The 25,861-nt window shown below is 38.1% G+C and overlaps 2 protein-coding genes across 3 annotated transcripts; one reads left to right on the forward strand and one right to left on the reverse strand.

Moving 5' to 3' along the window:
- Positions 1-943: 943 nt before the first annotated feature.
- sphk2 (sphingosine kinase 2) lies at positions 944-15,235 on the reverse strand. Its single transcript, XM_067448407.1, has 8 exons — positions 15,098-15,235; positions 12,205-12,381; positions 10,785-11,569; positions 8,020-8,169; positions 7,801-7,895; positions 6,604-6,719; positions 4,196-5,930; positions 944-2,792 (listed from the first exon to the last, which is right to left on the reverse strand). The coding sequence occupies exons 3-8, from the start codon at positions 11,236-11,238 to the stop codon at positions 2,730-2,732; spliced, it is 2,613 nt and encodes an 870-aa protein (XP_067304508.1). The 5' UTR covers positions 11,239-11,569; positions 12,205-12,381; positions 15,098-15,235; the 3' UTR covers positions 944-2,729.
- A 944-nt stretch (positions 15,236-16,179) lies between these two features.
- Positions 16,180-25,391, forward strand: cnot3a (CCR4-NOT transcription complex, subunit 3a). 2 transcript variants are annotated; one of them, XM_067448408.1, is made up of 19 exons: positions 16,180-16,334; positions 16,954-17,014; positions 17,156-17,223; positions 17,312-17,386; positions 17,641-17,730; positions 17,930-18,058; positions 18,161-18,256; positions 18,419-18,638; positions 18,758-18,885; positions 18,990-19,040; positions 19,282-19,323; positions 19,409-20,318; positions 20,690-20,795; positions 20,892-21,033; positions 21,209-21,293; positions 21,586-21,784; positions 23,086-23,218; positions 23,297-23,422; positions 24,011-25,391. In XM_067448408.1, exons 2-19 carry the CDS (start codon positions 16,990-16,992, stop codon positions 24,107-24,109), a joined length of 2,724 nt encoding a protein of 907 aa, XP_067304509.1. In that variant the 5' UTR covers positions 16,180-16,334; positions 16,954-16,989; the 3' UTR covers positions 24,110-25,391. The 2 variants fall into 2 exon arrangements, with proteins under 2 accessions (XP_067304509.1, XP_067304510.1); XM_067448409.1 differs by lacking the exon at positions 19,282-19,323.
- Positions 25,392-25,861: the final 470 nt, after the last annotated feature.

Raw genomic sequence — 25,861 nt, forward strand, 5'->3', positions numbered from 1 at the left:
ATGGGGACGCATGATCTCAAAAAACTTGCCGAAACTTATGACTAACCGGAAGTAGTATTTTTGACAAAGAAATACTCCCATCAAACGTCCACCTTAACTTTTGAAACTTTGTCTATGTTTAGTATGGGATTCCAAGTCTTTAACAGTGTAAAAAGATCAGTATGCATGAAACAGCATTTCACCCCCCCTTTAAGGTTTAGAATGACATCATTAAACTTGGTCACAATGGAGAGCAAGGAACGGGGAAGTGGCTAAATTAACCAGTAGTTCAACTGCACACGGGCAGTAAGGGCATGGTATAGGCCACAGCCGAGACTGTGGGACAACTCCTGAGGACAAAAGAGCACCAAAACAATGCATCGCTTCTAGAGGAAAAGGAGAGGAGGGAGGGAGAGGGCAATGCTCACTAGCTGTAATCTACAGGAGCAAAAGGGCAATGTAGTACTAAAGGGGAAAATAAACTGCTTAAAGAGCTGATAGGAAGGCGGAGACACTACAACAAAACAAGATAGTGGCTGAACCATGTAGTGGTATGTGGAGATTAGTAGACTGAAGAGAAAGATGAAGAGCTGGAAGAAAGAGAGGAAAAGAGTCTGAGACGACGGCTTCCTTGTTTACGAACTCTTGCAAACCTGATAACCAGCAGGAGACCGAGAGAAGTGAAACACTGGACTATCAGCCCACTGGTGCCTTGCTCATCTTGTCTAAGAGGAACTTGCATTGTTTTCTGCCTTTGAATCAGTTTTGTATTAATTACAACAGTGATTGTGCAAAATTGTCACAGTTCAAGCTCCTTTTTGTTCTCGTCTATCCTTGAGAATGTGCTAATCGAAGAGGAAACTACATTCCTAAATGGACAATTGTTGAAATAAATCACAAGAAAACATTTATCCAGTGTTCTTAGTGATAGAAAGCAAGAGTAAAATACAGGAGAACAAACATGCAAGGTTTCATAGTTAAATTTTATCTGAAACTAAGCTTTTAAACCATACAGAACTAGGAACTGTAAATGTATACATGTTTAATATAATATTTTAATAGTAATTACAATCTTAATACAAGCATTGTAGAATGAAGACATCTTAAACTGGCATTTTCAAGGTGAACAGCAGCTTGATACAAAATTTATTAGATCACTCTAAAGCATGGTACAACAAAAGGAAGGAAGGAAATATAGGGAATGAATAACAAAAACAAATAACTGGCCATCTGATTGCAGCTGAAAATAATTTTGAGTGCCAGACTCGCAAACAAAACAACTAGATTTACACTTCAGCCGATGCTTAAGAGCTGAGGACAGAAGCAGAAATTATTGCACTAGAAAGAACTAAACGGCTCCTTGGAAATACCATTCATTGGAGTCATTGGAGTTAAATATTATTTACTAATCATTGCAAATTCAGAAATGAGCAAAAAGAGGTTGCAATCGTCAAATCATGGTCCTTTGGAAAATATAACGTACAGAATAAAACGCAAATAGGGCAATTTTCTAATAAATATTTAGGTAAAATTCAAAAGCACTAGAAAGGCTCCTTTGCGATTGTAATCAGCTCCACAGCTAGACTTTCAACAGGTCAGTTCTTTTACAGAGCTGAAGTTCCTGTTGCTCTAGTGACTCAGTGTTAAAACATTTTTTTTGAGAGAGAAATAGACTAAAATGTTATCAAGTTACCGATCACTGAAATAGTCTTCGCCTAGTATTTAATACATGAATCTTTTAGGAAAAGGATTAGATGATGCATTGGCAGTTGATCACTAACTTCCAGTTCTTTCTTTATTTATCTGCATAAAAAGGAGCAAACACTATGCAAATTTGCCTTAACGCATAGAAGACAATAATAGCATATGCCTCTTTACTTTCGGGGGAAAGAAAAACCCTGAACTAAAAGTTTTCCAAGCTTTCATTCTAGCTAGTTACCAGTTAAATGTCATTCACCATGATTGTTGCATGCTTTTTTTACACAGTCTAGCAATGCAATATACATCACAACAGTCCATATTTAACTGTTCCGTTCAATCCACACTAATTGTGTCCTAAATATACCTGCAAAAATGGATGCAAGACACAAGAACTGATAAAATTTCTGATCAGTCTCATGAAACAATGGTTTCCAGAGCTGGACGGAGATTTAGTTCAATGCAGATAAATCTTTGCTAAATAAGCTTTCAGATTAAGTGTGACACTAAGCAAGTATGTAAATTAAGGAGGGTTGCATTTAAAGTTCAGAGATGGATAAGGCATTCCAGGGGTACCTATTATGCAAAGTGGGTGGGGCTATATTTGAATATGGGTGTGGCTACCTAAAAGCCAGCTATTGTTTTTAGTGTTTGTCTGTGTTTTTTTTTCCACTCTCTGAGATAAGGCAGGAGCACTGTTGAGAATCTATATTCACAAATGCATACTAAAATGTATACACCATTTGGACACATTCAGTTGCCATTTCCTCTTTTATGTAGACATTGCTGCATTTTCTCTGACTACAGTGAGGGTAATCCAAGTGTAATCCTACAGTCGTGCAATAGGTCGCAAGTTTTCATCCCTTCGTTAAATTCAAAAATTCTCCTTGCATATGCAGCTTGAATAAGCAATCCCTTAGTTAATCCCAGTAAAAGCAGTGATTGCAACTGCAGGCTTTCTGTTTCTCTCTCCCCCAATATGTGGATGGCAAAGTGTTATATAATAATCCAGAGTGTCACGCTAATCCCTGTCCGTTCAGTCCCTAAACAGGTCAGAATCTTGTAATCTTCATTCCAGAGTCCCCAACAATCAAACGGGCTATGGAGGGGTGAACCTGGGATAAAAGAAGGTACAATCAGACGTGGAAAATAAAGCAAAAAAATAGAGTTTTCACATTAAAACAAAACTCTAAAAAAACAATCATTGTAAATGCTTCAAGAAAATTTAGGGGTGTAACAATATATTGTGTCACAAATTAATATATCGCAATACAAAAATGTATACAATATGTATTATGAATAGTTACTATGTACTACATTAAACTACTATACAATGTTGAATAATGCAATGGGGGAATATTTGTGGGTCCTGATGCCAAATGTCTTATGTTACCAGTAAAAACTTACTTTACATTATTTAAAATATAACAAGTCAGTGACAGAGTGCAAGCATATTTGCCTAAAATAATTATGCATTTTCAGATTCAGAATATTTTTTATTCTGGTGTCACCGTTGTCCTGTGCATTTTTTTTTACCAGCACCAAGTCCAAGCCTATTCATTCCCACCCCCAATGTAATACCAAATTTAGCATTTTAATATCCAGTACATTTTTGGTTTGATAAACTCATGATACAATATTATTGTGATACACTAAGACGTGGTAAAGCTTAAAGGAACACGCTGACTTTTTAGGACTTTAGCTTAATCACCGTATCCCCCGGAGTCAGATAAGTCCATACATACCATTCTAATCTCTGTGTGTGCCATAACTCTGTCTGATGCACCCACTGCTAGCCTAGCACAAAGACTGACACTGCGTAATATCATTGCGCTGCTGCACCCACGGTACGGCAGCAGAGTTCCTGGATCATCGTGCAGGAATGAGTGTAGTTCCTAGCCATATTAGTCTAGAAAATTGCACCTTTTAATTTTCCATTGGTCTTAGTACGCGATTTTAACTACACATCACAACATGTAAATAGGAAAATGTTTGGCATTTGTCACCTATTGAGCAGTAAGCTAGATGGATCCATTTACCTCCAGTCTTTGTGCTAAGCTAGGCTAGCAGTGGGTGCGTCAGAGTTATGCTACGCACGGAGATAAAAATGGTATGTATGGACTTATCTCTGGGTGACATGGTGAATAAACTGAAGTCCAAAAAGGTTGATGTGTTCCTTTAACCTTTTACCACGTCTTAGTGTATCACAATAATACAATAAGATTATTAGTGAATTAGAGTTTAGCATCGTGATATAAATCGAATTGTGACATGAGGGTATCGTTACACTCATAGAATTTTGGTATCACAACTTTATAATGTGCAGTTTGAAAAATAGATATTGATTATGAGATTTGCTAAATATATTATCAGTGTTAAATTATTAGCGTTTAAATCAAATAAATATTAACATCAACAAATAAAAATATGAACAAAATAATGTTTAATATCAGCTTGATAACTAATATGGTACTGATATATGGTGCATCCCTATTTCCACCAATAGCTCTCTTCTCACCTGTGCCTGCAGTGGCCCATAGGGCACCAGCTCTCCATCTACAGTGAGGGTTCCTCGAGGCGAAAGCGGCTGAAGGCGGAATGCCCGAGCAGAAACATGACTGACATAGGGAGAGCTAAGAGACATATGAGCTCCCCTCTCCATTGCTAGGAACAGTCTAAGCAGCGTTGCCCGGGAGATACCAGCCCGTACAAATGTCAGATGGATCAACCCATCATCAAATCGAGCCTGAGGCGCAGCAAAAAGATCTGCTCCCAAGTGGGACTGGTAGATGGCAAGTACCAAGACAAAATCCCCCTCAATAGTGACCCAGTCACGTGTAGGGAGAGGCTGGTCCAGAGGAGGTAGCAGATCATCCTGTGGCAGGTTGATGGAGGAGGTCACGAGATGCCGGTTCTTCAAGGGTCCTGCGGGCTCTGCAAGGTCAAAGTTGAAGGAAGGGGACGGTGAATGAAAAGAAGGTGATGGAGAAGATGAGCTGGGAGTGTTGGGACATGGTGCGAGATAAGAAGAGTGGGGAGAGGCGCAAGATGGAGACGAAGGAGGGGTGGGGGAAAGGGACAGAGAAAGCGATGGAAATTTTGGAGGGAGAGAGTTTGAATGCGATTGGTGGAGAAGGGAGAGCGGCCGTGGCCGTGAGGGGTTCTGGTTCTGGTCCAAAGTTTTAGTTTTGAAAGTTTTGAAAGGAGATTGACGGAATGGAGAGGATGAGATGGTGAGGGCTCGCTCACGAGACTTGTCCAGAGAAAAGGCCTCTCTCTGAAAGTAGGTGCCATTTATGTCTTCGTCTTCCTTCCCATAAGCTGCCACCTCCAAGTCTTGGTCATTGTCTGCACCAATTGGCTGGCTGAAGAAGGCATTAATTATCTGGCTAGAGGGGAGTGAGTTTTTACGTAATGTGTGTTGCAGATCAGGTGGCGTTGTCTGATAACTCTCATCACACTCATCTACCTCATCTCTGTTATTCAAATCTCTCGCTTTTGTCACTGCTTGTCCATCCATTTCATCCCCATCTGGTTTATTCTCTTCTTCTCTGTTCCCATTATTCCTGGCTATGTTGTCACACTCTTCCCTTTCGGTTGATTCTGAGCTGGTCTCTGATGTTGCCTCCATCTTCTCTTCTGCTTCCACCTCTCTCTCTCTGTCTTCTGCGAGACTGCTTGCTCTCACTACCCCAACCCCTCTAGCCCTCTCTCTCCTCCTTTCCCTCTCCCTCTCTCTCTCCTGCCTCTCCTGTTCTCGTTCCCTCTCTCTTTCCCCATCTCCCTTACGCAGACTTCTTTGTTCACTCAAGCCCATGTCAGAGCAGGTGCGGTGGATGGGCGTGCGACAAAATCCCTCCAATCCTTCAGTAATACTGCGTGAAAGCGGCCTTCGGGCCGGCTGAGGCGTGGCATCCGGGGACTGGTTGACCATACCGGGTGGCAGGTAGGATAGACGGCCCTTATAAGAGCGCAGAGAAGCCAATCTCACCAGTGTTCCCAATGTAAACCGTGCTGAGCCCAGCCCTCTGTAGCGCTCGCTCTCTATGTCCACATCAGACACAAAACCCCAGGCCACAGAAAGGAAAGAGAAAAGCCTCTTGGGAGCAGGTGGGTGCCCATTCTGATTGGATGTGGATGAAGACGCACATGGGCTGGTTGTAACAGAGACCAAGTCCATCGGTTTAACCCCACCCCGGCACAGCAGAAAACAGCAGTTGAGGAGGAGAGGCTCCCGAAGGCACATGTCATATCTGAAAGACAAACAAAAATAGATCATATTTAGAACACAAAAAATTATTTTCTTACTAGCCTTACTTAAAACATGGCTCATATTATTCAAATATTGAAGAGAAACAGCACAACATAGATTTTGTCTGTGAGTGTAGAAGTAGGTAATTGCTATCAACACACCTACACAAATAGGGAAAACACTGAGAAATGCTTGACACTCATTTTAGTAAAAGGAAAGGTGAGTTCTTTTTACATTTAACTTTTCCTTTTTAGTAATAGTAAGCGTCAATATTAAGCAAAGATTCTTAATATGTTGCAGCATGTTCATTTTTTTTTATGTCAAAGTATTTCAAAGCATTCAAATAAATACTACCAAAAAGGCTTGCAAAGATGCCTGAAAACTTTAATTTAAAAGGATTCTCAAAAATGAAACCTCTGTTTTAGACACCATTCATACCCTCATGTTGTTCCAAACCTGTATGCTGTTTTTTCCATAAAAAAAAAAAAATTATATTATATATATATATATATATATATATATATATATATATATATATATATATATATATATATATATATATATATATAGCATACAATGAGAGATCATTTTTGGGCAAACTGTTCCTTTAAAAATAAGGGAGGATCTCTGAAGAACTACAGATTGTCCCAGGTGAGCTCAAGAACATTTTGTACCCTGCATAGTGGTTTATGGAACCAGCAAGTGCATTTCCAGAGCCACAAGGCAGAATTCCCACAGGAGTTTTTATTGCTTGTTCCCAATCTGGCCTTTCCATAAGGCCATTTATCACCTGCAAAAAGAAAACACAGATTAAAATGCAAGTAATATGTAAATTATCTTATTTTTACATACATTGCCTGTGGTAGATCAGTTAGCTACTACAGAAATTAAAATTGTGAGCATTGATGCAGAAAAGGCATTTGATAGAGCCAATTGGGCTTTTCTATACCAGGTGCTTGAACGATTTGGTGAACAGCTACACCAGATTTAGGGGGTACAAGACAGGACTGCTGTTGGAGCCCTACTATTTTTGCTCTTTATATTGAGCCTTTGGTCCAATCAGTGAGGAAAAATGAGGACTTGAGTGGGTTAAGAACTGGAGAAGACCATCATGTAATTAGGTTGTTTGCTGTTGATGTTTTTATCTACTTTAAGGAGGCCAAATCCGGTCTCCTGCAATTTATGAACCTTCTGGAAGATTATGGGAAACTATCTGGATATAAATTAAATGTCTCAAAAGTTTGCATGGAAAAGTAAACTTTTATCCACAGACACCAAAATTATGCTGGAGGATGTGTGGGCATGCTGATCATCTTCAAGTATTCTGGAGTTGGCCAAAAATATGACCTTTCTGGAACATGGTTTAGATGGAGAGCCAAAAGATTATAGGGTATGAAATAAGAAATTTTACTATATTGTATTATTGGAAACATTACACACTGTATTGAAAGTGCTGTATTGAGAAGAGATGTACATCTTGTTAATATATTAAGTGTAGCATGTAATAAGTGTATTACTAGACATTGGTTCCAGCAGGACTTCCCTTTACTTGGTGAATGGATAGAAATTGTAAAAGAAATATATAATATGGAAGAATTTATTTTTAATTTGAGACTAAAAAGGACCTTTTTCTAAAATACTGGAAGAAATTGATTGATAACTGTAATGTCTTTGTGAATCTATACTTGCACCAAAACATAAAGTATACCCCGTTCTATTTTTTTTCTTGTTTTCACTATTGCTGTATAAGACATTTTCTTGAAAATCAAAGAAATGTGTCTCTCTCAAAGTAAGTAGATTACATCTGGGATTTGTAACAAATTAATTAAATGTATAATGTGAAAGCCACATGACATCGTTATGATATTCACCTCGTGCAAGAGTCCATCTCCAGATACAATGATTATTCCATCCCATTCTTGTAGAGAGATCTCTCTGATTAGTTCACGTGCATGATTCTGCCGCTCTGCACAACAACAAAACCACATGCATCACATCCGTTCAATTGAATAATTCAGATTCTCTGATCACTGTTGGTGTAAGTGCTTGAATTTATTCTGAACCATTTATAACCAACATGCTGTTCTTACCTGTCTGTATGAGGTTGTAGCTGATGTTCGCTTCTCTTATCATTGGAAGTATGTGCGTTTGACACCACTGCATTGCCTGACCCCGGCCACTGAAAGGGTTGACCAGCAGCAACAGTCGACGGGGACGGGGCAACATACTTTTGCAAAATTCTGCACAAACAAAAACAAGCAAGTCAGGATAAGGCCTTCATTCTAAGACTTAAAGGAACACGCCACTATTTTTGAAAATAGGCTCATTTTCCAACTATCCCAGAATTAAACAGTTGAGCTTTAACCATTTTCAAATCCAGTCAGCCGTAGCACTTTTAGCTTAGCTTAACATAGATAATTGAATCTGATTAGACCATTAGCATCCCGCTCAAAAAAGACCAAAGAGTTTCAATAATTTTCCTATTTAAAAATAGTGGGGTGTTACTTTAATAGGAACACAAAGCTCCTAAACCAGCTGAAAGTAGACATCATGATAGTTTAGTGGCTATGAAAAATATGTACACCTCAAGATCACATATCTGAAATACAGATCAAATAGAGAATTAAAATCATCCAATTGTAATTGTTACTGATCACTCAGTTTCTTACATTATTGGTTCAACTGTGTGGTATCTGAGAGCATTTCATTTATGTTCTGGGATTTTTAGATTGAAGGCTTCTTCCTTAACAACTTCCCATCAAGTGGGACAATGTTGTGCTGTTTTGTTTTTTTGTGTGTTTTTTTTTCAATGCTGTGCTTCAGACAACAGTCATGCATTTGACAGGAAAGTCTTGGGGGAAAATCCTTTTCCCATAAATTAGCAAGATGTGTTTATCATTTAAACAGCTGATTGTGAAATGTTATGATTCAGTTTTGCTTTAAATTATAGTTTAACCAATCAGTATAACTGAAATTATGCTTAAATGCCCTTATTTTCAAAACTAAATAAACAAAATACCCAATTTTAATGGGATGGAAAAAAAACAAGAAATGTATGTCATCCTTTACTCACCCTCAAGTTGTTCTAAATCTCTGAGTTTCTTTCTTCTGCTGAACACAACATAAGGTATTTTAAAGAATGACGGTAAGCAGACAATTAACTGTAGCCATTTACTTCCACAGTATTTTTTCCTACTATGGAAGTCAATGGCAAATGTCAACTGTCTGGTTACCGACATTATTTAAAATACCTTATTATGTGTTAAGCAGAAGAAAGAAATGCATACAGGTTTGGAACAACATGAGGATGTTAATGACTACACTATTTTCATTTTTGAATGAACTATTCCTTTAATGGGGTGTACTTACATTTTCACACCACTAGACCTGCTAATCTGAATTCTAACACAAATTATAAGACAAAAAATATTAACATCATTTAAAAGATATTTTAATGATTTTCTGAACTGCGATGACTAGCACTGACAACTAACTACAGCACAGCAGTTAAAAAAGAGGGACAGAGCGACAGCACGCAGCATCTTTTAAAGTCAATAAAGCCTGGTGTATTGCTACCGAATGATCTGTACTAAAGCTGTATTTTCCCTGCCACAGACCCACCCATTCTCTGACCGTCAATGACAGCATGTGGTTCACATTATGAGTGAGAAAAAAAACAGAAAAACAGAAAGGAAAAGGAAAAAAGGGAGGGAACTGTTAACCTCTTACACAAATAAATGCAGACAGTGATGATTCATTTTCAAATAAATTTAGCTCACTAAAGAAGAAAATCAAAGTGGCATCCCTATTTACAAAACACAACTTTAATGCGACTCAGATTTCATGAAGAATTAGCAGCATCCATTATTTTACTTTGCTTTTATTTTTATATTTTCAGTTTTTAATTGAATTAATTTAAGTTTTAGTAATTTTGTTATGTGCTTTGTCCTTAAAATATTTCTGTTTTTAGCTAGTTGGCTAGGCAACATTTTTTATTTAGTTTAAAGGGATGTCACCCAGAAATTATCCCACAATTTACTCACCCTCAAGTTATCCTAGGTATGACACCCTTCTTTTAGACAAATACCATCACCCACACATATATATATATATATAATAAATTTTCCTGGCTAATCCAAGCATTATAATTGCAGTAAAAGGCTCCACACAACTCTGGGGGGTTAATAAATGTCTTCTGACGCAAATCGTTGTTTTTTTGTAAGAAAATTATTTAACATGTTATAAAATAAAATATCCAGCTTCTAGCAGATCACCTTCTGTATTCAACTTATAAAGAAAGTGTAACGCCTCTCGCAGTTCGAAACGTTTGTGCTATGGCCAATGTCATTGTGGCGCCAGTTACGCTTTTTTCGGAAGGTGGTCTGTTGAAAGCTAGATGTTTTACTTTAAAACATGTTAAATATGGATATATCCATCAATTCGGCTTCAGAAGACATTTATTAACACCCCATAGCCGTGTGGATTACTTTTATAATAGGTGGATACTTTTTATGGACTCCAAATTTTGGGCAGCCATTTACTATCAATATAATGCTTGGATTAGCCAGGATATTTACTAATAAAACTCTGATTGTATACGTCTGAAAGAAGAATGTCATATATACATCTAGAATGGCCTGAGGGTGAGTAAATTATGGGATAACTTAAATTTTTAGGTGAACTTCTTATATTTATATTGTAATATTTTAATCACAGCAAAATATTTTTTAGCAGTATCTAGATCCATTTTTCCATCTGTGAGGCTTCAGTGAAAGCTTTCCCACAAACATAAATACAGACATACGCAAATAACTGAATACAAAGCATCTGTGAATGATCAAACCCCTACACCCACCTGTAGTGGAGCTGACATCCATCCCTCTTAGCAGGCTCTGTATAGCAGTGTTCCATTTCTCCGCCTCAGCTCTGCTCTCTGCCAAGTATGCCCTCACCTGTCTGTGTCTGGAGACGCCCTTCCGGCGTCTACCCGGAGGGTACCAGTAAAGAACCAGCAAAGGAGGGGCGGGCGATCGCGGGCAGCTGCATCCGGTCAGCTCTGCTAGTGGAAGGAGCAGCCTAGACTGCTTACCCGCACGTGAAGACAACCGCTGGACGTGGACGTGAGTTGGTGTGAGGGTCAGGGCATAGTTGGTGGAGGCGGGGCTGGAAGGTAAAGACACACCTCCAGGGCTGTTGGGGTTGCTGTTGCTGTTACTTCCACTCCCCGCTCCACTACTCCAACCGCTGAACTGTCCGTGCAACAGGGCCTCCTCGGTCACGGACGGGCTTTCAGGGCCTGGGGAACGCATGTTTCGATTTCTGGCCTCAAAAGTATGTTTGTACTATACAGCTTGAGTGCCTCATGCAGAGGTCTTTCTCCTGTGTTGTAGTAAGATGACGTTCTGGACGGATGCACTAGACGTTTGGAGATGTTTTTAAATGTGTCAGCTTTTTTCAGCCCAAATCATGGGCTTTTGCGTAAATTTAACGTTACACAACTTAGAAATGATGAAAGTGCTTCAGCGGGTGTCGGTTCAAAACAAAAAGAAACTTCAGCAGGCTTATCTATCCCTGATAGTGTTAAATCTTTTCCATCAGTGCATTTTGCCTGGAAACAATGCTAAATCCTCTTACGATCATCTGATCAAAACACAATACACAAAAGAAATTTACAGTTTAGTATTGCTAGTATCCCAACAAAAAATTGTGTTTTAAAAACAAAGATGCACAAAGAAGCCAGATTATGTTTCTCTCAAATGTGTCTGACTTCACTGGTCAAATATGTTACAATCTGAGAAAAGGCAGTCGTTTGTCAAGGTTAAACGTAATTGTATATGCATCTACATAAATAATAATTAAACTAAATGTTTTAAGTTACTAAATTTACATTTATGCATAACAATCAAACTTTCTTACAAGTTGTTTAAATAAAGTTGGAAGCACAATTTCAATTAACAATGTATTGTTTTAAGGTCAGAGAACTAGCTAGGAACTAAAAATAAGCACACACTAAGGTTAAAATAACCCTATAAATGCTACGAAAATGTTCAGTGACAAACAAGCACAAAGAGCAGAGGTAACGGCCTGGCCGAGGATAGTGTTGGAGAAGAACCAAATGAAACCTTATCAAGGTGGACAACTAAAAATACAGTTCCTCTCCAAAAACAACAAGGTTGAGGACGTAATTGAGATGAATAGGGATGTCACTACAGGCTTTGGTCCACAACAGTGTCAGAGATTGTTGTAGTGCAGGGAAATCATGTATTCAAGCTCACCCAATAAAAAAATGCCAGAAAATCCAGAATTTGATATCCATGAACGTGGAATTCTATTTGATCCTTGCAGGATAGTCCTCAAAATGGGAAATAAATAAAACTCAGAATCCAGAAATAGGAGGAGTGCTGGAACAGGGTCTCAAGTCATGGTTCTCTTTATTTGCTGTTATAGGTGCCCTGCAAAGAGAAGATTTGGAGAAAAAAAGAAAAAGAAAGAAAGACAAAGATTACCTTGTGAAGTTCTTTTACAAATCTATTATTCTGAATTTGAAGTTGAAGTTGAGGACCTTCTGTTATATAAAAGGTACTACCAAAAATTGGAAAAATATATTTAAAATTTCATATTTTTGAAAGAAGTCTCTTTCACAATATAAAAATAATTTTACAATAACTTTTTTCTATTTTAATATAATTTAAAATGTATAATTTCTGTTATGGCAAAACTGATTTTTCAGCAGTCATTACTCCACATGATCTTTCTGAAATCATTCTAATAAAGCTGATGTGCGGCTCAAGAAACATTATCACAGTTAAAAATATTTGAGCTGCTTAATATTTTTGTGAAAATCATGATCCCCCCCCCCCCAGGAAGTTCAAAAGAATAGCATTTATTTTAAATATGAATATTTTAATGTATACGTTTTTACTGTCATCAGTTTAATGTGTCCTTGCTGAATAAAATTATTATTATTTTTATTTTATTTTCTACATTTACTGACCTGATACTTTTAAACAACAGTGTATCTTATGTATTAATAAAATATTTTATTTATAATGCACTTTTCATTCCGAAGAATCTCAAAGTGCAACAAAGGGAACAAATAACAAAAAAATCAATAACAAGTAAAAATATAGAATAATACAACAACAACAACAAAAATCAACCAACACAGACATCTTACAAATGATAACATATCATCTTTACCGCTCGTCTAATGGAATGTGTTGTTAAATTGACCCTTGACCTGCACCTAGCCTTCCCAGACTTAAGTAATCAGATAACTTACAGTGCAAAATCTTCAAGGGTATGACGTCAGCAAAAAGAAACATGCTGAACAATACGATTCTGTTCCTCAACAGAAAGAGTGTGGCAACCGTTAGTACGGAGAAATGTGAACAAATGGATTTACAGTCTAACACAAAGTTCATTATTCAAAATGTCCATGTGCCTGTGGTTTGCCAGTGTTAGGCAACACAGATGCCGCAGGGCTGTGTCATTTTGACCCAAACAGAGGAAAGAAAGAAAGAAAAACCCCGGAATGGGGTGGAATTACACACCTGCCCAGCATCAATCTTGGATGACACCACATATGTAAATTCCGCAATTTGTGCCTGAAACGCAACACCGGGACCGTGGATGAGTTGAGATGTTATCACAATTTCAACTCAATGGAGAACAGGAATGTCTGAAATGCGAACCGACGACATTTTCAACAGATCAAGATCTCACAGCACCAGTTTATGTGCAGTTGAGAGGCCTAATATATATGGACACAGTCTATAAATGTCTGGGACAAGATGGAGGCCTGTATAGGATGTTTTAGCTGTGGTTCAACATCTGCAGACTTTGTTTTGGAGGTCAGCAAATAATGCTCAATGCAGAGAAATAGGCGACTTATCACAATAATCACACACACTTTAATTTTATTCCGGTCCTGCTTGTTAAGACTCATGCGAAATCAATGCCTGGCAGATTTCCATAACTGTTTAAGAATATAACCACAAAAAAAGAAAAGAAAACTGATGTCCCACTTCGCCCCCTTGTGTGCTTGCAAAGCTGGGTAAAAAGACACTGTCAAGAGAGCAAGACCCACAGAAGATCAAAAAGGGCATTCCTCTCTAAAGCTGCCCAATACTTCAATTTCTAGAGCCAAAAAGAACTCTGCTGACTGTCTGGGCTTAGCACACATGATTGTACACTTTGTCCCTTTTATCACCCATTTTTTTACTGCATCAATGATATGATAGTTTCAAGATTTATTCAGATATACATCAAAGCAATCCCAAAGCCTTTGACTTATAATTAGTCAGCTGCGACCTCACAGACCATAAAATAAAAACAATGATGACCTTTACACACAGTTGTGTAGGTAATTCTTTAGGCGACCAGTTATGAAATCGATTAATTCACAGGCCAACAAATCAAATAAAAATTTGCTTAGCAATCCAACTGAGCAAAGTTGGAATCTACATTTCAAATCCAATAGCAACTTCATACAATTACAAAGTGTCTCTGAATGTGACAGGTGGCGAGTCAGCTGTCACGGTCATAGGCTAATTTAAAGTGTTGCAAGTCCTTTTAACATCTGAGTGAATTTTTATTAAATTAGGAATTTACATGCAAAAGGCTGCTCTCATATAGTCAGATTTGGGAATCATGATGCATATAACCATAAGTGGATGAAGAATCAAGCTTATGTTATCTTAAAGGGTACTATAAATGAATTGCAAGCAAAACGTGAGTTTAAAAGAACAGATAAACTAATGGCAAGGAAATTAGTAAGTACAACTGCAGTTTCTTAGCAACTCAGAGCCAAACTCGCATATCAAAACAGTTAGCAGATGACAGGCCAACACAAGGAACTAGTATATCATGATATGGGTATGAATGGACTTGTTTGTACTTAACGAAAGCAGCTATAACGTTAAAAATGGCACAGATAAACAGGGTTTTATCGATGAGAAGAACAATGTACTCAGCAAACATGTTGTTAATGTCATTTTAAATAGCTAAGCCGACGGGGAGCTCAGAGACATCAACCTGAAAAACGGATCTGTTTCTGTTTAAATTCTTCATTAAATGGGACGACTTATAAACTTTGATGTGTCTTACGGGATATAATTACTTTAATAGTGGTAATAAACGACAAAGCTGAAGTAATACCGGACTTACCAGTTTTTTCTGTCCCCCCTACATGGCGAGTTTTCCAGCTTTCCTGAGCTGTAGGGGAGGCACGAGCGTTTTCAGGAAGTCTATTGACGCGGTAGGCGGAGAAAAGAGAATGATTGACGTGGTGAACGTACAATCATGAAATACAATCCGTCTGGCCAGCCCATATCTTGGTGATAAAAAGACTCTTTTGCTCGATACTCCCGGATACTCCCCAGTAACGTTACTATCTTCACTGCTGAAAAACCTCTTTTGCCACATGCATGTTTCTATTTTGATTATTGGTGAGAGAGATATTTTGAATTAATTTATTGTAAATATACAGATACTATTTAAGTTATATTCACATATACAGTCACGTTGTGCACATTAGATGCAAAGAAGAAAATATTATATATATATATATATATATATATATATATATATATATATATATATATATATATATATATATATATATATATATATATATATATATATAATCATACTTTGAATGGCCATTTATTTAAACAAAAATAATATACAATTTAAAAATGCTAAATTAAAAGAAATATAGATTTTAAGTAAATTGGTAAAGCCAAAATATGCGAGGGATTGGTTCATTGGTTCAAGTATCTGCATGGGTAAAACTAATTGATCTATTTAAAATCATCTTTCAATTCATGTTATAATAGATTGTTCCAATAAGAAATGATGGAGTTAGAAACAACATATTATTTATAATTTTATAATATAGTCTTGGAAGACAAACGTTATAGTATTTTAAAATATAGTCAAGGAAGACTTTTTTTTTTTTTTTTTTTTTTTTTTTTTTTTTAAATATATATTCAAGCTAGTACAATTGTTCTAAATTAAGAAAAAATCTTTGGGAAGAAACATTGTATTAGGTTAAGACCCCTAGAGAAATCCATTTTTGTGAAGAGAACGGTATTTTTCCGTAAATATAACCTTTCACCCAATGTTTCATCCAATTGAATCAGCGGGTCAGCGGAAATGGTCACAACTTGAGAAATGATTGACAGACATTTTTAATGAATCACAAGAACGGAAAAAAAGACGAGAGGCGGGAACTTTAGCAGCGAGCAGTGGGCGGAGTCTGCCGTCCATCTTTTAATGTACTGGACAGAAGGGGACTGACGAGCTGAAAACATTATCACATTTGAAATAAGTAATTGGCGGATATTTTGGTCGTGGCTGTCACATAGAGATACTGACGAATATTACACACGTTTGAAAAAAGGTATACGACGAATGTGCATTCAATTTAAGAGTTGAAATCCCCCACAATTTCTGTTGGAAAAACTATATGTGTGTGCTAGCAGAGCGTTAGCCGTCAGCGCTGCTCGACATCACAACAACAGCAGCTTAATCCATGTTAACTGCAGAAATAAGCAGCATAAGGTCTATATATACTGCCAGGGTGACATTTGATCAGTGCAGATGAGATATGGCGATGAAATGCTGCTGATCTAACACGTTAGCATCAGTGTGGCTAGTGCTCAGTGATCAGAGGCTGCGTAAATCTGCGTAAACACTGGTTGTGTTGGCGTAACGGTATACGTGATCTAAATTATAGGAACGATCAATTGAAATTCTTGATATTTTCTCTTATTCAGGGGGATTGCAACGTAGATAGTTGCTTTAATTTGATGACCTGAAAGAACTCAAAAAGCATAACTTTGAAGTTAGTAATCGTTATCGGGATTCAGACACATAGTTTAACGTCAATCAGGCAGGATGTGTTGATATCATCCTTTTCTATTGAGATGATATGTATCTGTCAGGAGCAGTAGAAACGCTTACCATCTTATTCACACTGAATGATGTGCAAGGTAACAGTTTCTCTGATGTGCTTGCAGTGACAGAAGGTATGAAGACAGCATCATAGCGAAGCCATGGCTGATAAGAGAAAACTTCAAGGTAAGAGATTATGATATAGAAAATATATATTTCAATCTGCTCTCCCCTGCACAATGGCTGGTACAGTAGTTTCTGTTAATAGTTTTTTTTATTATTATTGTCAAATAATTTTAATGCTAACGATAGGCTTTATACAACCAGGTGAAATAGATCGATGTTTGAAAAAAGTTGCTGAAGGCGTCGAGCAGTTTGAAGACATTTGGAAAAAGGTGAGACATTCACTCAAAAAGTGAAAGGAATCGTGCATCTGTTGTTATATTTTACAATTTTAATAATACATTTTAATTTCGTACTCAGCTTCACAATGCAGCCAATGCCAACCAGAAAGAAAAATATGAGGCAGATCTCAAAAAAGAGATTAAAAAGCTCCAGGTAAGAATGTGCTTATTTAAAATTATTTTAAGGCTTTCTGGAATGGTGTGAATATGCACAATTGAAATAATAAGAGAGACGCATTCCTTGCTGCTGGACAAGATATTAGCACTCTTGGAACTGCTTGGACAACAATTTAGAGAAGAGGAACAAAGCGTTAAATAAAAATTAATTATTGTACACTTTCTTTAGAACCAAGGAAAAATATCTGTTCTCAATCAGTATAATTGTTCTCACCTGTTTTTCTTTTTTAGCGACTAAGAGATCAGATTAAGACATGGGTGGCATCCAATGAGATCAAAGACAAACGGCAGCTAGTTGAGAACCGCAAGCTTATTGAAACGGTAAAAGCATGTTGTTGGATTCCTCATGGCTATTTTATTTTAACACTTTTGTCACAGTTACTAAAAATATTTTATACTTTTGATATAAATATAAATGCCTTGTCAAGACGTTTAAATTAATTTTTAGATGATGTTTTTCCCAAGTCTGAGCCATCAAGCTTGCAGCCCTCAACCTGACTCTCTGTCTCTTTTTCCTCAGCAAATGGAGCGCTTTAAGGTGGTTGAAAGAGAAACCAAGACAAAGGCCTACTCTAAAGAGGGGCTGGGCTTGGCTCAGAAAGTGGACCCAGCACAGAAAGAGAAGGAGGAAACGGAACAGTGGCTCACGGTACCGGAGGGCTCACCAATAACAGCGGGGGGTGTTGGAAAAACTTTTTTAACAGGATGCAAGCAGTGCAGTAATGGCATGATTTCTCTCTCTCTCTCGCAGAACACAATAGACACTTTGAACATGCAGGTGGACCAGTTTGAAAGTGAAGTTGAGTCCCTTTCTGTTCAAACACGAAAGAAGAAAGGAGACAAGGAGGTTGGAATTGAATTTTTCTCCAATTCCCCCTCTTTTCTTTTGTCTGTTTTTCTATTTTATTATAACTTGATTCTTATTTTAGCCTTCCTTTTTCATGCTTTCACTATCATGCAAACACTCAAAATGTTGTCATTCTGTTCTGTTTTTTGTGTTTGTCTTTAGAAGCAGGATCGGATTGAGGAGCTAAAGAGGTTAATTGAGAGACACCGGTACCACATTCGTATGTTAGAGACTATCTTGAGGATGTTGGATAATGATTCGATCCAGGTTGAAGCTATTCATAAGATCAAAGATGATGTGGAATACTACATTGACTCCTCACAAGACCCAGATTTTGAAGAGAATGAGTTCCTCTATGATGATCTGGACTTGGAAGATATACGTAAGTCTGTGTGTGTTGTGGGAGTGTGTGGACAATTGCGTGTTGTTATATGAAATGGCTAGTTGTTGTAACAACTTGGGCAAGATAGGTCACATTTACAAGTATCTCCTCCTCTCTAGCGGCATCCTTGATGGCGACGTCTCCTCAGGGCCATATTGAAGATGAAATGTTCCTTCAGTCCAGCAGCACACCGACCTCCACCACTTCCTCATCCCCCATCCCGCCATCTCCTGCTACAGGCACAATGGTAAACTGCTTTCTTTTATTCTTCCTCCTGTCTCCATCTAGTGTGCAGAGTATCTCCATTATTCATAATCACTCTGTTAATCATGCTTTCCTCTTTTTCCTTAGGAGATTTCAGAAGATAAGAGAGGTCGATCGACAGACAGTGAAGTCAGTCAGGTGAGACCTCAGTATAAATTAAAGGTTTACACACTCGCATGTTGTTTTAAACCTGTATGAATATTACAGGGAATGGGTACTGTACTTTCACTATAAAAGTTATTGTATGGCTTCAGGACACTTAATATAAGATGTAATATAACACATGTTTTATAGACTATTTTTATGGTGAAGTTTTTTAAATTTGCACAAAACAAAGTGACCAGCACAGTGTTCAGAATGTTCTTGTTTTGTGTTTCAGAATCATACAGATTTGGAACAACATGAGGAAATGTCAATTTGGGTGAACCATCCCTTTAAATTGCACGCATGCTTAATGAAAAATGATATTTGTGTTTCTAACCTCATGGCTTTCTTGCTCCGCTCAGTCTCCTGTGAAGAACGGCAACCCATCTCTCTCGTCCTTCTCCTCATCCGCCTCCTCGGGCTCCTCCTCCTCCTCCTCTTCGCTGGTTTCCATGGCTACTGTTGTCGGGGCCTGCACAGCGGTCTCCGGGGGCAGTAACCTGCTGGGAAGCTTTAGCAGCGCAGTGCAGCAGCATCCTTCTCAGTCTCAACAGCAAGCACAGGTCAAACTTTCCTCGACATCCGTACCCTCCAACAACACACCTAGCCCACCTAGCCACCCCATGCTACCTGCCTCCACTACTTCCTCTCTGCCCAGTTCCAGCACATCTGGCTCAGTTACTTCCAATTCCCAGTCCCAGGCTTCAACAGTTCCTGGGGTGGAGGGCTCTAGACTGGGTTTGGGCTTGGGGAAAGGGGGTGTGACGGTCACCAGCAGCAGTAGTGTGGCTCAGATGCCAGGTCTGGGCATGTCTGGTTCTCTCAGCAGCACCATGGCAGGGCTTCTCTCAGGCTCTACCCCTGCCCCCTACGCCCAGGCAGCTGCAGGTGGAACAGCAGGTAGCGGTTCCAGTGGTCCAGTGGGGAGCAGCAGTGGTAGTTCTGGCATATCTGTACCGAGCGGAGGTGCAGTGGGAGCAAGCACAGGTGTTACCAGTAACGGTACGGGTACAGGGGGAAGTATGGGCTTGCTAGGGTCCAGTCCAGGTCACGGAGCCCTAACCGGAGGGATTCTGAACCTAGTACCAGGGCAGACGGCTCTCCTCGGGTCTACACAGGTACCTGTAAGCCCTGTGGGCACAACACCTGGAGGAGGAACTGGTGAGAGTGGATTAAGTGGGAATGGAAGCAGTTCTGTGTCGAGTGGAGGAGTAGGGACAAACGTAGCGCCTGCAAGACCCCCAAGTGGCCTCAAACAAAATGGAGCAACCAGTGAGTGCTTTTGAGTCTGGTTGAGGATTATGGCTGTATTTTTCACCTCTTTATATAGCCCAAAATTATTGTTTTAATTATTTAGAATTGCAATTAATAATAATAACAACCATTATGATTATTTTTCTTTTTTATTATTTTAAATTATATTATTTATTATTCATCTCTTTATTATTATTTAAATGATTTTGAATTCATAATTAATAATAATATTTACGTATATTTGTATTTATTTTGTTAAGATAATCTCTTTTTTAATTAGTGTATTATTATTTTTAATGTAATCGTTGTTATTATTTATCTATTTTTAATCAGGTTTTTTTTCGGTTTGTTATTTTTTAAAAATGTTTTCTGTTATTTTTTCCATAAAGGTTACAGTGCTGTGGTTGCAGACAACACATCAGACTCCTCGCTCAGCAGTGCCAGCCAATCACAAAACAGCCATTCCTCGTCCTCAAGCTCGTCAACTAATCAAACGTGAGTACATCAGCATATCTTTACATTTTAACCAATATAACAGTAATGGGATTGATTGTCACTGTCTTTCTCTCTCCTACTTCCTCTGTATTATAGCCTGGATAATGGCCCCAGTTTATTGAGTTCTATCACTCTACCCCCCTCCTCCCCATCACCTGCTTTCACTGACAGCACACCTGGTGGTGGGAGTCTGCTAAACGGCCCACACTCCTACACACCAAACACAGAAGCCATCAAGGTGTGTTGTTTTTTCATCCTGGCTAGACTACATTCAGTCTGTCAGTGGTGCAGAACTGACACACCTCAGCTTAAAGTTTCTCAAGTCACGCCCATCAAATAAAGTGAAATCAGCTTTCTATAGATTTAAAAGTTCATTTTTGATTTAAAATTTAACTCCATTTGTTCTTTTACAGGCTCCTGAACCTCCAAGCTCTCTAAAAGCTATGGCAGAGCGAGCTGCACTGGGATTGGGACTGGATGGAGAAATCCCACCCTTAGGTACCTTACACACTCACATTTTTAACACAGAGTGCGCCTAACTAACCATGGGAAATAGTATTTGCAACAACTAATTTGAAACCCTATTTGAATGGGATACATTGTACATTTTTTAGCCAACTGTTACCCCTCTGCATTCTTCATTACACCATACTATTAATAAAAATGACTCAACAAACACACAGAACACCTACTCTAACAGCTCGACTGCAGTTAGTGTGCAAGATTAGGCGTTACGTAAAGTACAGAGTTGGTATAATCATCACAAACACTAAAAATGTCTTTCCTTTAGACCTGTTCTCAACATCTTCAGCTCCACCTGGACCCACAACGGCCCCTCAGCCTTCTGTTTCAGAGGTCAACCTGCCGCCATCTTTAGGGGCATGTCCGCTAGGCCCCACCCCCCTCACTAAAGAGCAGCTTTACCAACAGGCAATGCAGGAGTCAGCATGGACGCACATGCCTCACCCATCCGATTCAGAGAGAATCAGGTACACATGCTGTTTGCTAGTCGGAACGTAAATTAAAGAGGCCATTGGGTTTTATTGTTTGTTTGGGGGGGGTGTCTAATTTATAAGGTTTTCATGCTTGAATGTTTAAAAAAACACATTATTTTCACATATTTTACATAGCTGCAGTTAGGAATGCATGATATATTGGCCACTATATCAATATCAGCCAGATAAGAAAACTTGGCCGATATATTTGAAAGATGGATTATTTGAATGGATTAGATGGATTATTTCCTTCAGCTGAGACACTTCGGATGTGTTCGCCATGATGGCTTTGAATTGCTTGAAATATGAATGGAATCTATTCGAAAAGGAAAATACAGTTTAGTGCAACATGTGCAGGGTAAGTCTGTCATATAGGCTACGTAAAATGATAACTCCAATAAATCTTGTTTTAGTGTGGTATTATGTGACAAGTGCATGCACAACGGAGTTACACGCTTCATTCGGTCCAATTCACTTGTGCATTGTGGCAAATTCATTGTTCAACCACCTTGTAACAATGTCACACAGGCAGTGAAGTAATACTGCCTACTGATTCAGTTTATTTTAATGAATCCGTTTATTTGTTCATATTAATGCTATACATTGAGGACATGACATCAGTTATTTTTCCTTTTTCCCCCATAATATATATATATATTTTCTTTTATTCTACAGTACTGAATGCCAGCTTGCATATTTTGCTCCAGATATGGATTTATAAAGTCCACATCATGCAAATAAGGAACTATGCTTCTAACCACAGGTTGAGAGCGATGCTCTTTGTGAATGTCTGTTGGAACTATGTTTATGGGAAAAACAGATTGAACTATGCTGATGGAACTTGTGACCATAGTTGGCTAATGGTGCTTTTGGGAAACACGCCTGTTTAGTTCCTGTGACTTTGAAACCCTTCCTTCCAAAAAGCATGTGCTCTGGTTGGCTGGACTCAGCCAGGACTTGTTCCTTTTGTTGTGTATGCCTTTGGTAGAAATTTAAATGAGGGATATTGAGATGTGTACTTTGCTGGAAGGAAACTACAATCAGGTGTTTCAGGGAGAATAACTCTATGAAGTGTACTTGTTCTTTGCAACTTTACAGATGTTTTTATGCTCAAGCAGCAACATTGCACACTGAAGAAAGTTGAAAATGTATAGAGGTATAATAGTTCCTCTTTAAAATGAGTGACAAAGTGTTTTCTATCAATGTCAAGCAATTTAAAAGAAAGCAGCTTCTCCTCAAGGTGAACATGTTGGCCTAACATGATATAAAATGTTTTGTTTTTTTTCTGTCTGTAGGCAGTACCTGATGAGAAACCCCTGTCCTACACCGCCATTCCACCACCAGGTTCCCCCACATCATTCAGACTCTATTGAGTTCTACCAGAGATTGTCCACTGAAACACTCTTCTTCATATTCTACTACCTGGAGGTGTGCAACTGATAATTTTTATAAGGACATTTGTTGGAAGTTGCAGTCTTCAAACTCTTTCTTTTGGTTGTCCCTCAGGGCACAAAGGCACAGTACCTGTCGGCTAAAGCACTGAAGAAGCAATCGTGGAGGTTCCACACAAAATACATGATGTGGTTCCAAAGGCACGAGGAACCCAAGACCATCACTGATGAGTTTGAACAGGTACCGAACCCAGCACTGTTCTCATGCTCACCACTGAAGATAAACTCGGCAAACTGAGTTTACATTACTAGTGCTCCATGTAGAGTTGTCAATGGCAGTTTCAGTAGCCGATACCAATACCGGTGAAATTGAACAATGAATAAAGTGATTTTCTATAAATATGTGTATATATTAGACAATATTATTTAAAATTAATGTACACTACTGATCAAAAGTTAAACATGTTTTGAAAGAAGTTTTATACTCACCAAGGCTACATTTATTTGATTAAACATAAAGTAAAAACTGTAATATTTCGAAATTGCAATATTATAGTAGTTTTTCTTCTGGTGGCAAATGAATTAAATTAAATAAAAATGTCAAAAGAACAGCATTTATTTCAAACATATTTTGTAACATTATAGATGTTTACTGTTACTGAATAAAATATTTTCTTTAAAAATAATCATATGTAATCTTAACAATAATATGTATCTGCTTTTTTAGATCCCTAGTTCCTGTGATGCATTGTATTAGTAATATGCTTTTACTTTGAATGGAAAACTTGAACTTGCTCCGTTTAAATGAATATTCTTTTTCTATCTGTAGGGCACGTACATTTACTTTGACTATGAAAAGTGGGGCCAGAGAAAAAAGGAAGGATTTACGTTTGAGTACAGATACCTGGAAGACAGAGACCTGCAGTGACTGAAGGAGAACGAGACGGGGAGAGAGAGCGATCGCTACGACAGAGAAAACGCTGCTGTTGACATTCCGAGATGAACTCCATGTCGTGGTTATAGTTGGATGTGAAGTTGGCCTTTTTCTTTAAAAGAGAGAGAGCAGGGGGTCGAGTGCCTGTTTACATGCAAACATTTGAACCTCCTTTAACTGAGTCTTTATCCCCTTCATTTCTGTTCTAACTGAAACCCCCACCCCAAACCTAGCCAAGCGACAGAAATAAAAGGAAACGATTTGGTTTAGGATGCCACAGACAAAACATTTTGCTCGTAGTTTGTGTTTGGTGGAGTGCTGCATTAGCAAGTCTTATCCTTTTAGATGACATATACTGACTATGGTGTACCGGCACTATGAGAGAACCCGAGTTTAATGCATTGATTGGTTGTTCTTAGTTCATTGAGCCCCTCTGGGAGTGTTTAGGCACTGTGACTTTGCCTTGCGAGATAACGTGTCGACCATTAAATTGCTATGCAATTGAATTCCTCTCGACCTCCCTACCTTTATCATTACCTAAATGTGGTTTTGCTTGACCGCAAAAAAGTTGCCGTTGATAGGGTAATGTTCTGTAGCATCTATCTTACATATGTTCACAAGCAAGGTGGGTTGACGTTGTCAGCCTTCAAAGTGGCGTGTGATTATTTGTCTGTTAAACATGGCATGAGTGATCTCACTTCAAAAATATCTAATAAAATACAAAGATTAAAATATGTACAAGGTAAAACACCTTATTTTTCTTTCTTTCAGTGTCCATTAGGTTGTCCATGGCTGAATATTTTTGTTGTGTGGAAGTGTGCATGTAAAGTAAAACAAAAACCTTCCCTGAAATTCCTGTTATTTTTAAAGTCACTTCTCGAATTTCTCACATACTCTGCTGGACAGTTTCCCTTATTAAAAAAACAAAACAAATCATTGTTCTGTTACTCCATTTATCAGGCAAAGCTTTTTGAAACACCCCACATTGTGACACAATCCCACGCGACTTTCCATTCATTTCAGTTTCCTCTATTATTTGGGGAGAACAACAGGCTTGACCAACACACAAAATGATATAAATGTGATGAGATGGAAAAGTATTTTTGATGCACAGGGCAGCTGATTGCATTTGTCTATTTCTCTCTGATAATAAACACCATCATCCTTGCCTTTTTGACACGGACAGGACAGCATGCGATTGTGATGTCGCTTCGTAGGTTGAGAGGAAACAAAAAACAGAGTTGTAAAATTTCAATAAAATACTTTTGTGATGCAGTGTCAGTGTTCTTGTCTCCATTAACAGGTGGCTCCTTACCAAATACATAAATGTGCATGAAATGATTGAGTTTCAGATTTATGTGAGAAAATAGTGTAAAACAGTAAAAACCATGCTACAATTAGTATGCTGAAATGTACTAATATATTAAAAAGATCATGTGTTAAGCATATTGTTAAACATCATGTATTGATTTTTTAATATTTAAAAAAAAATTAGCGGAGCACTTACAGTAAACTCATCGCCAATGTGCTTCCGCATAAAAACACGACATTTTTTTAAATGACATTGTTTCTTGGTCTATCATTATGTAAGAGTTGACACTGTGAAAATGTCACATAATTCGTTAAAATGTATTGCATAAACATGTTGTATAACATGACTGATAGGTAGCTTAGTACGATAAATGTCACACCAGAATGTCTTTCGATAACCATTTGGTTGGTTAAAAGTGCTTCAGCCTCTTAATG

The sequence above is a fragment of the Pseudorasbora parva genome, chromosome 7 (assembly GCF_024679245.1).
Source record: "Pseudorasbora parva isolate DD20220531a chromosome 7, ASM2467924v1, whole genome shotgun sequence".
Lineage (NCBI taxonomy): Eukaryota > Metazoa > Chordata > Actinopteri > Cypriniformes > Gobionidae > Pseudorasbora > Pseudorasbora parva.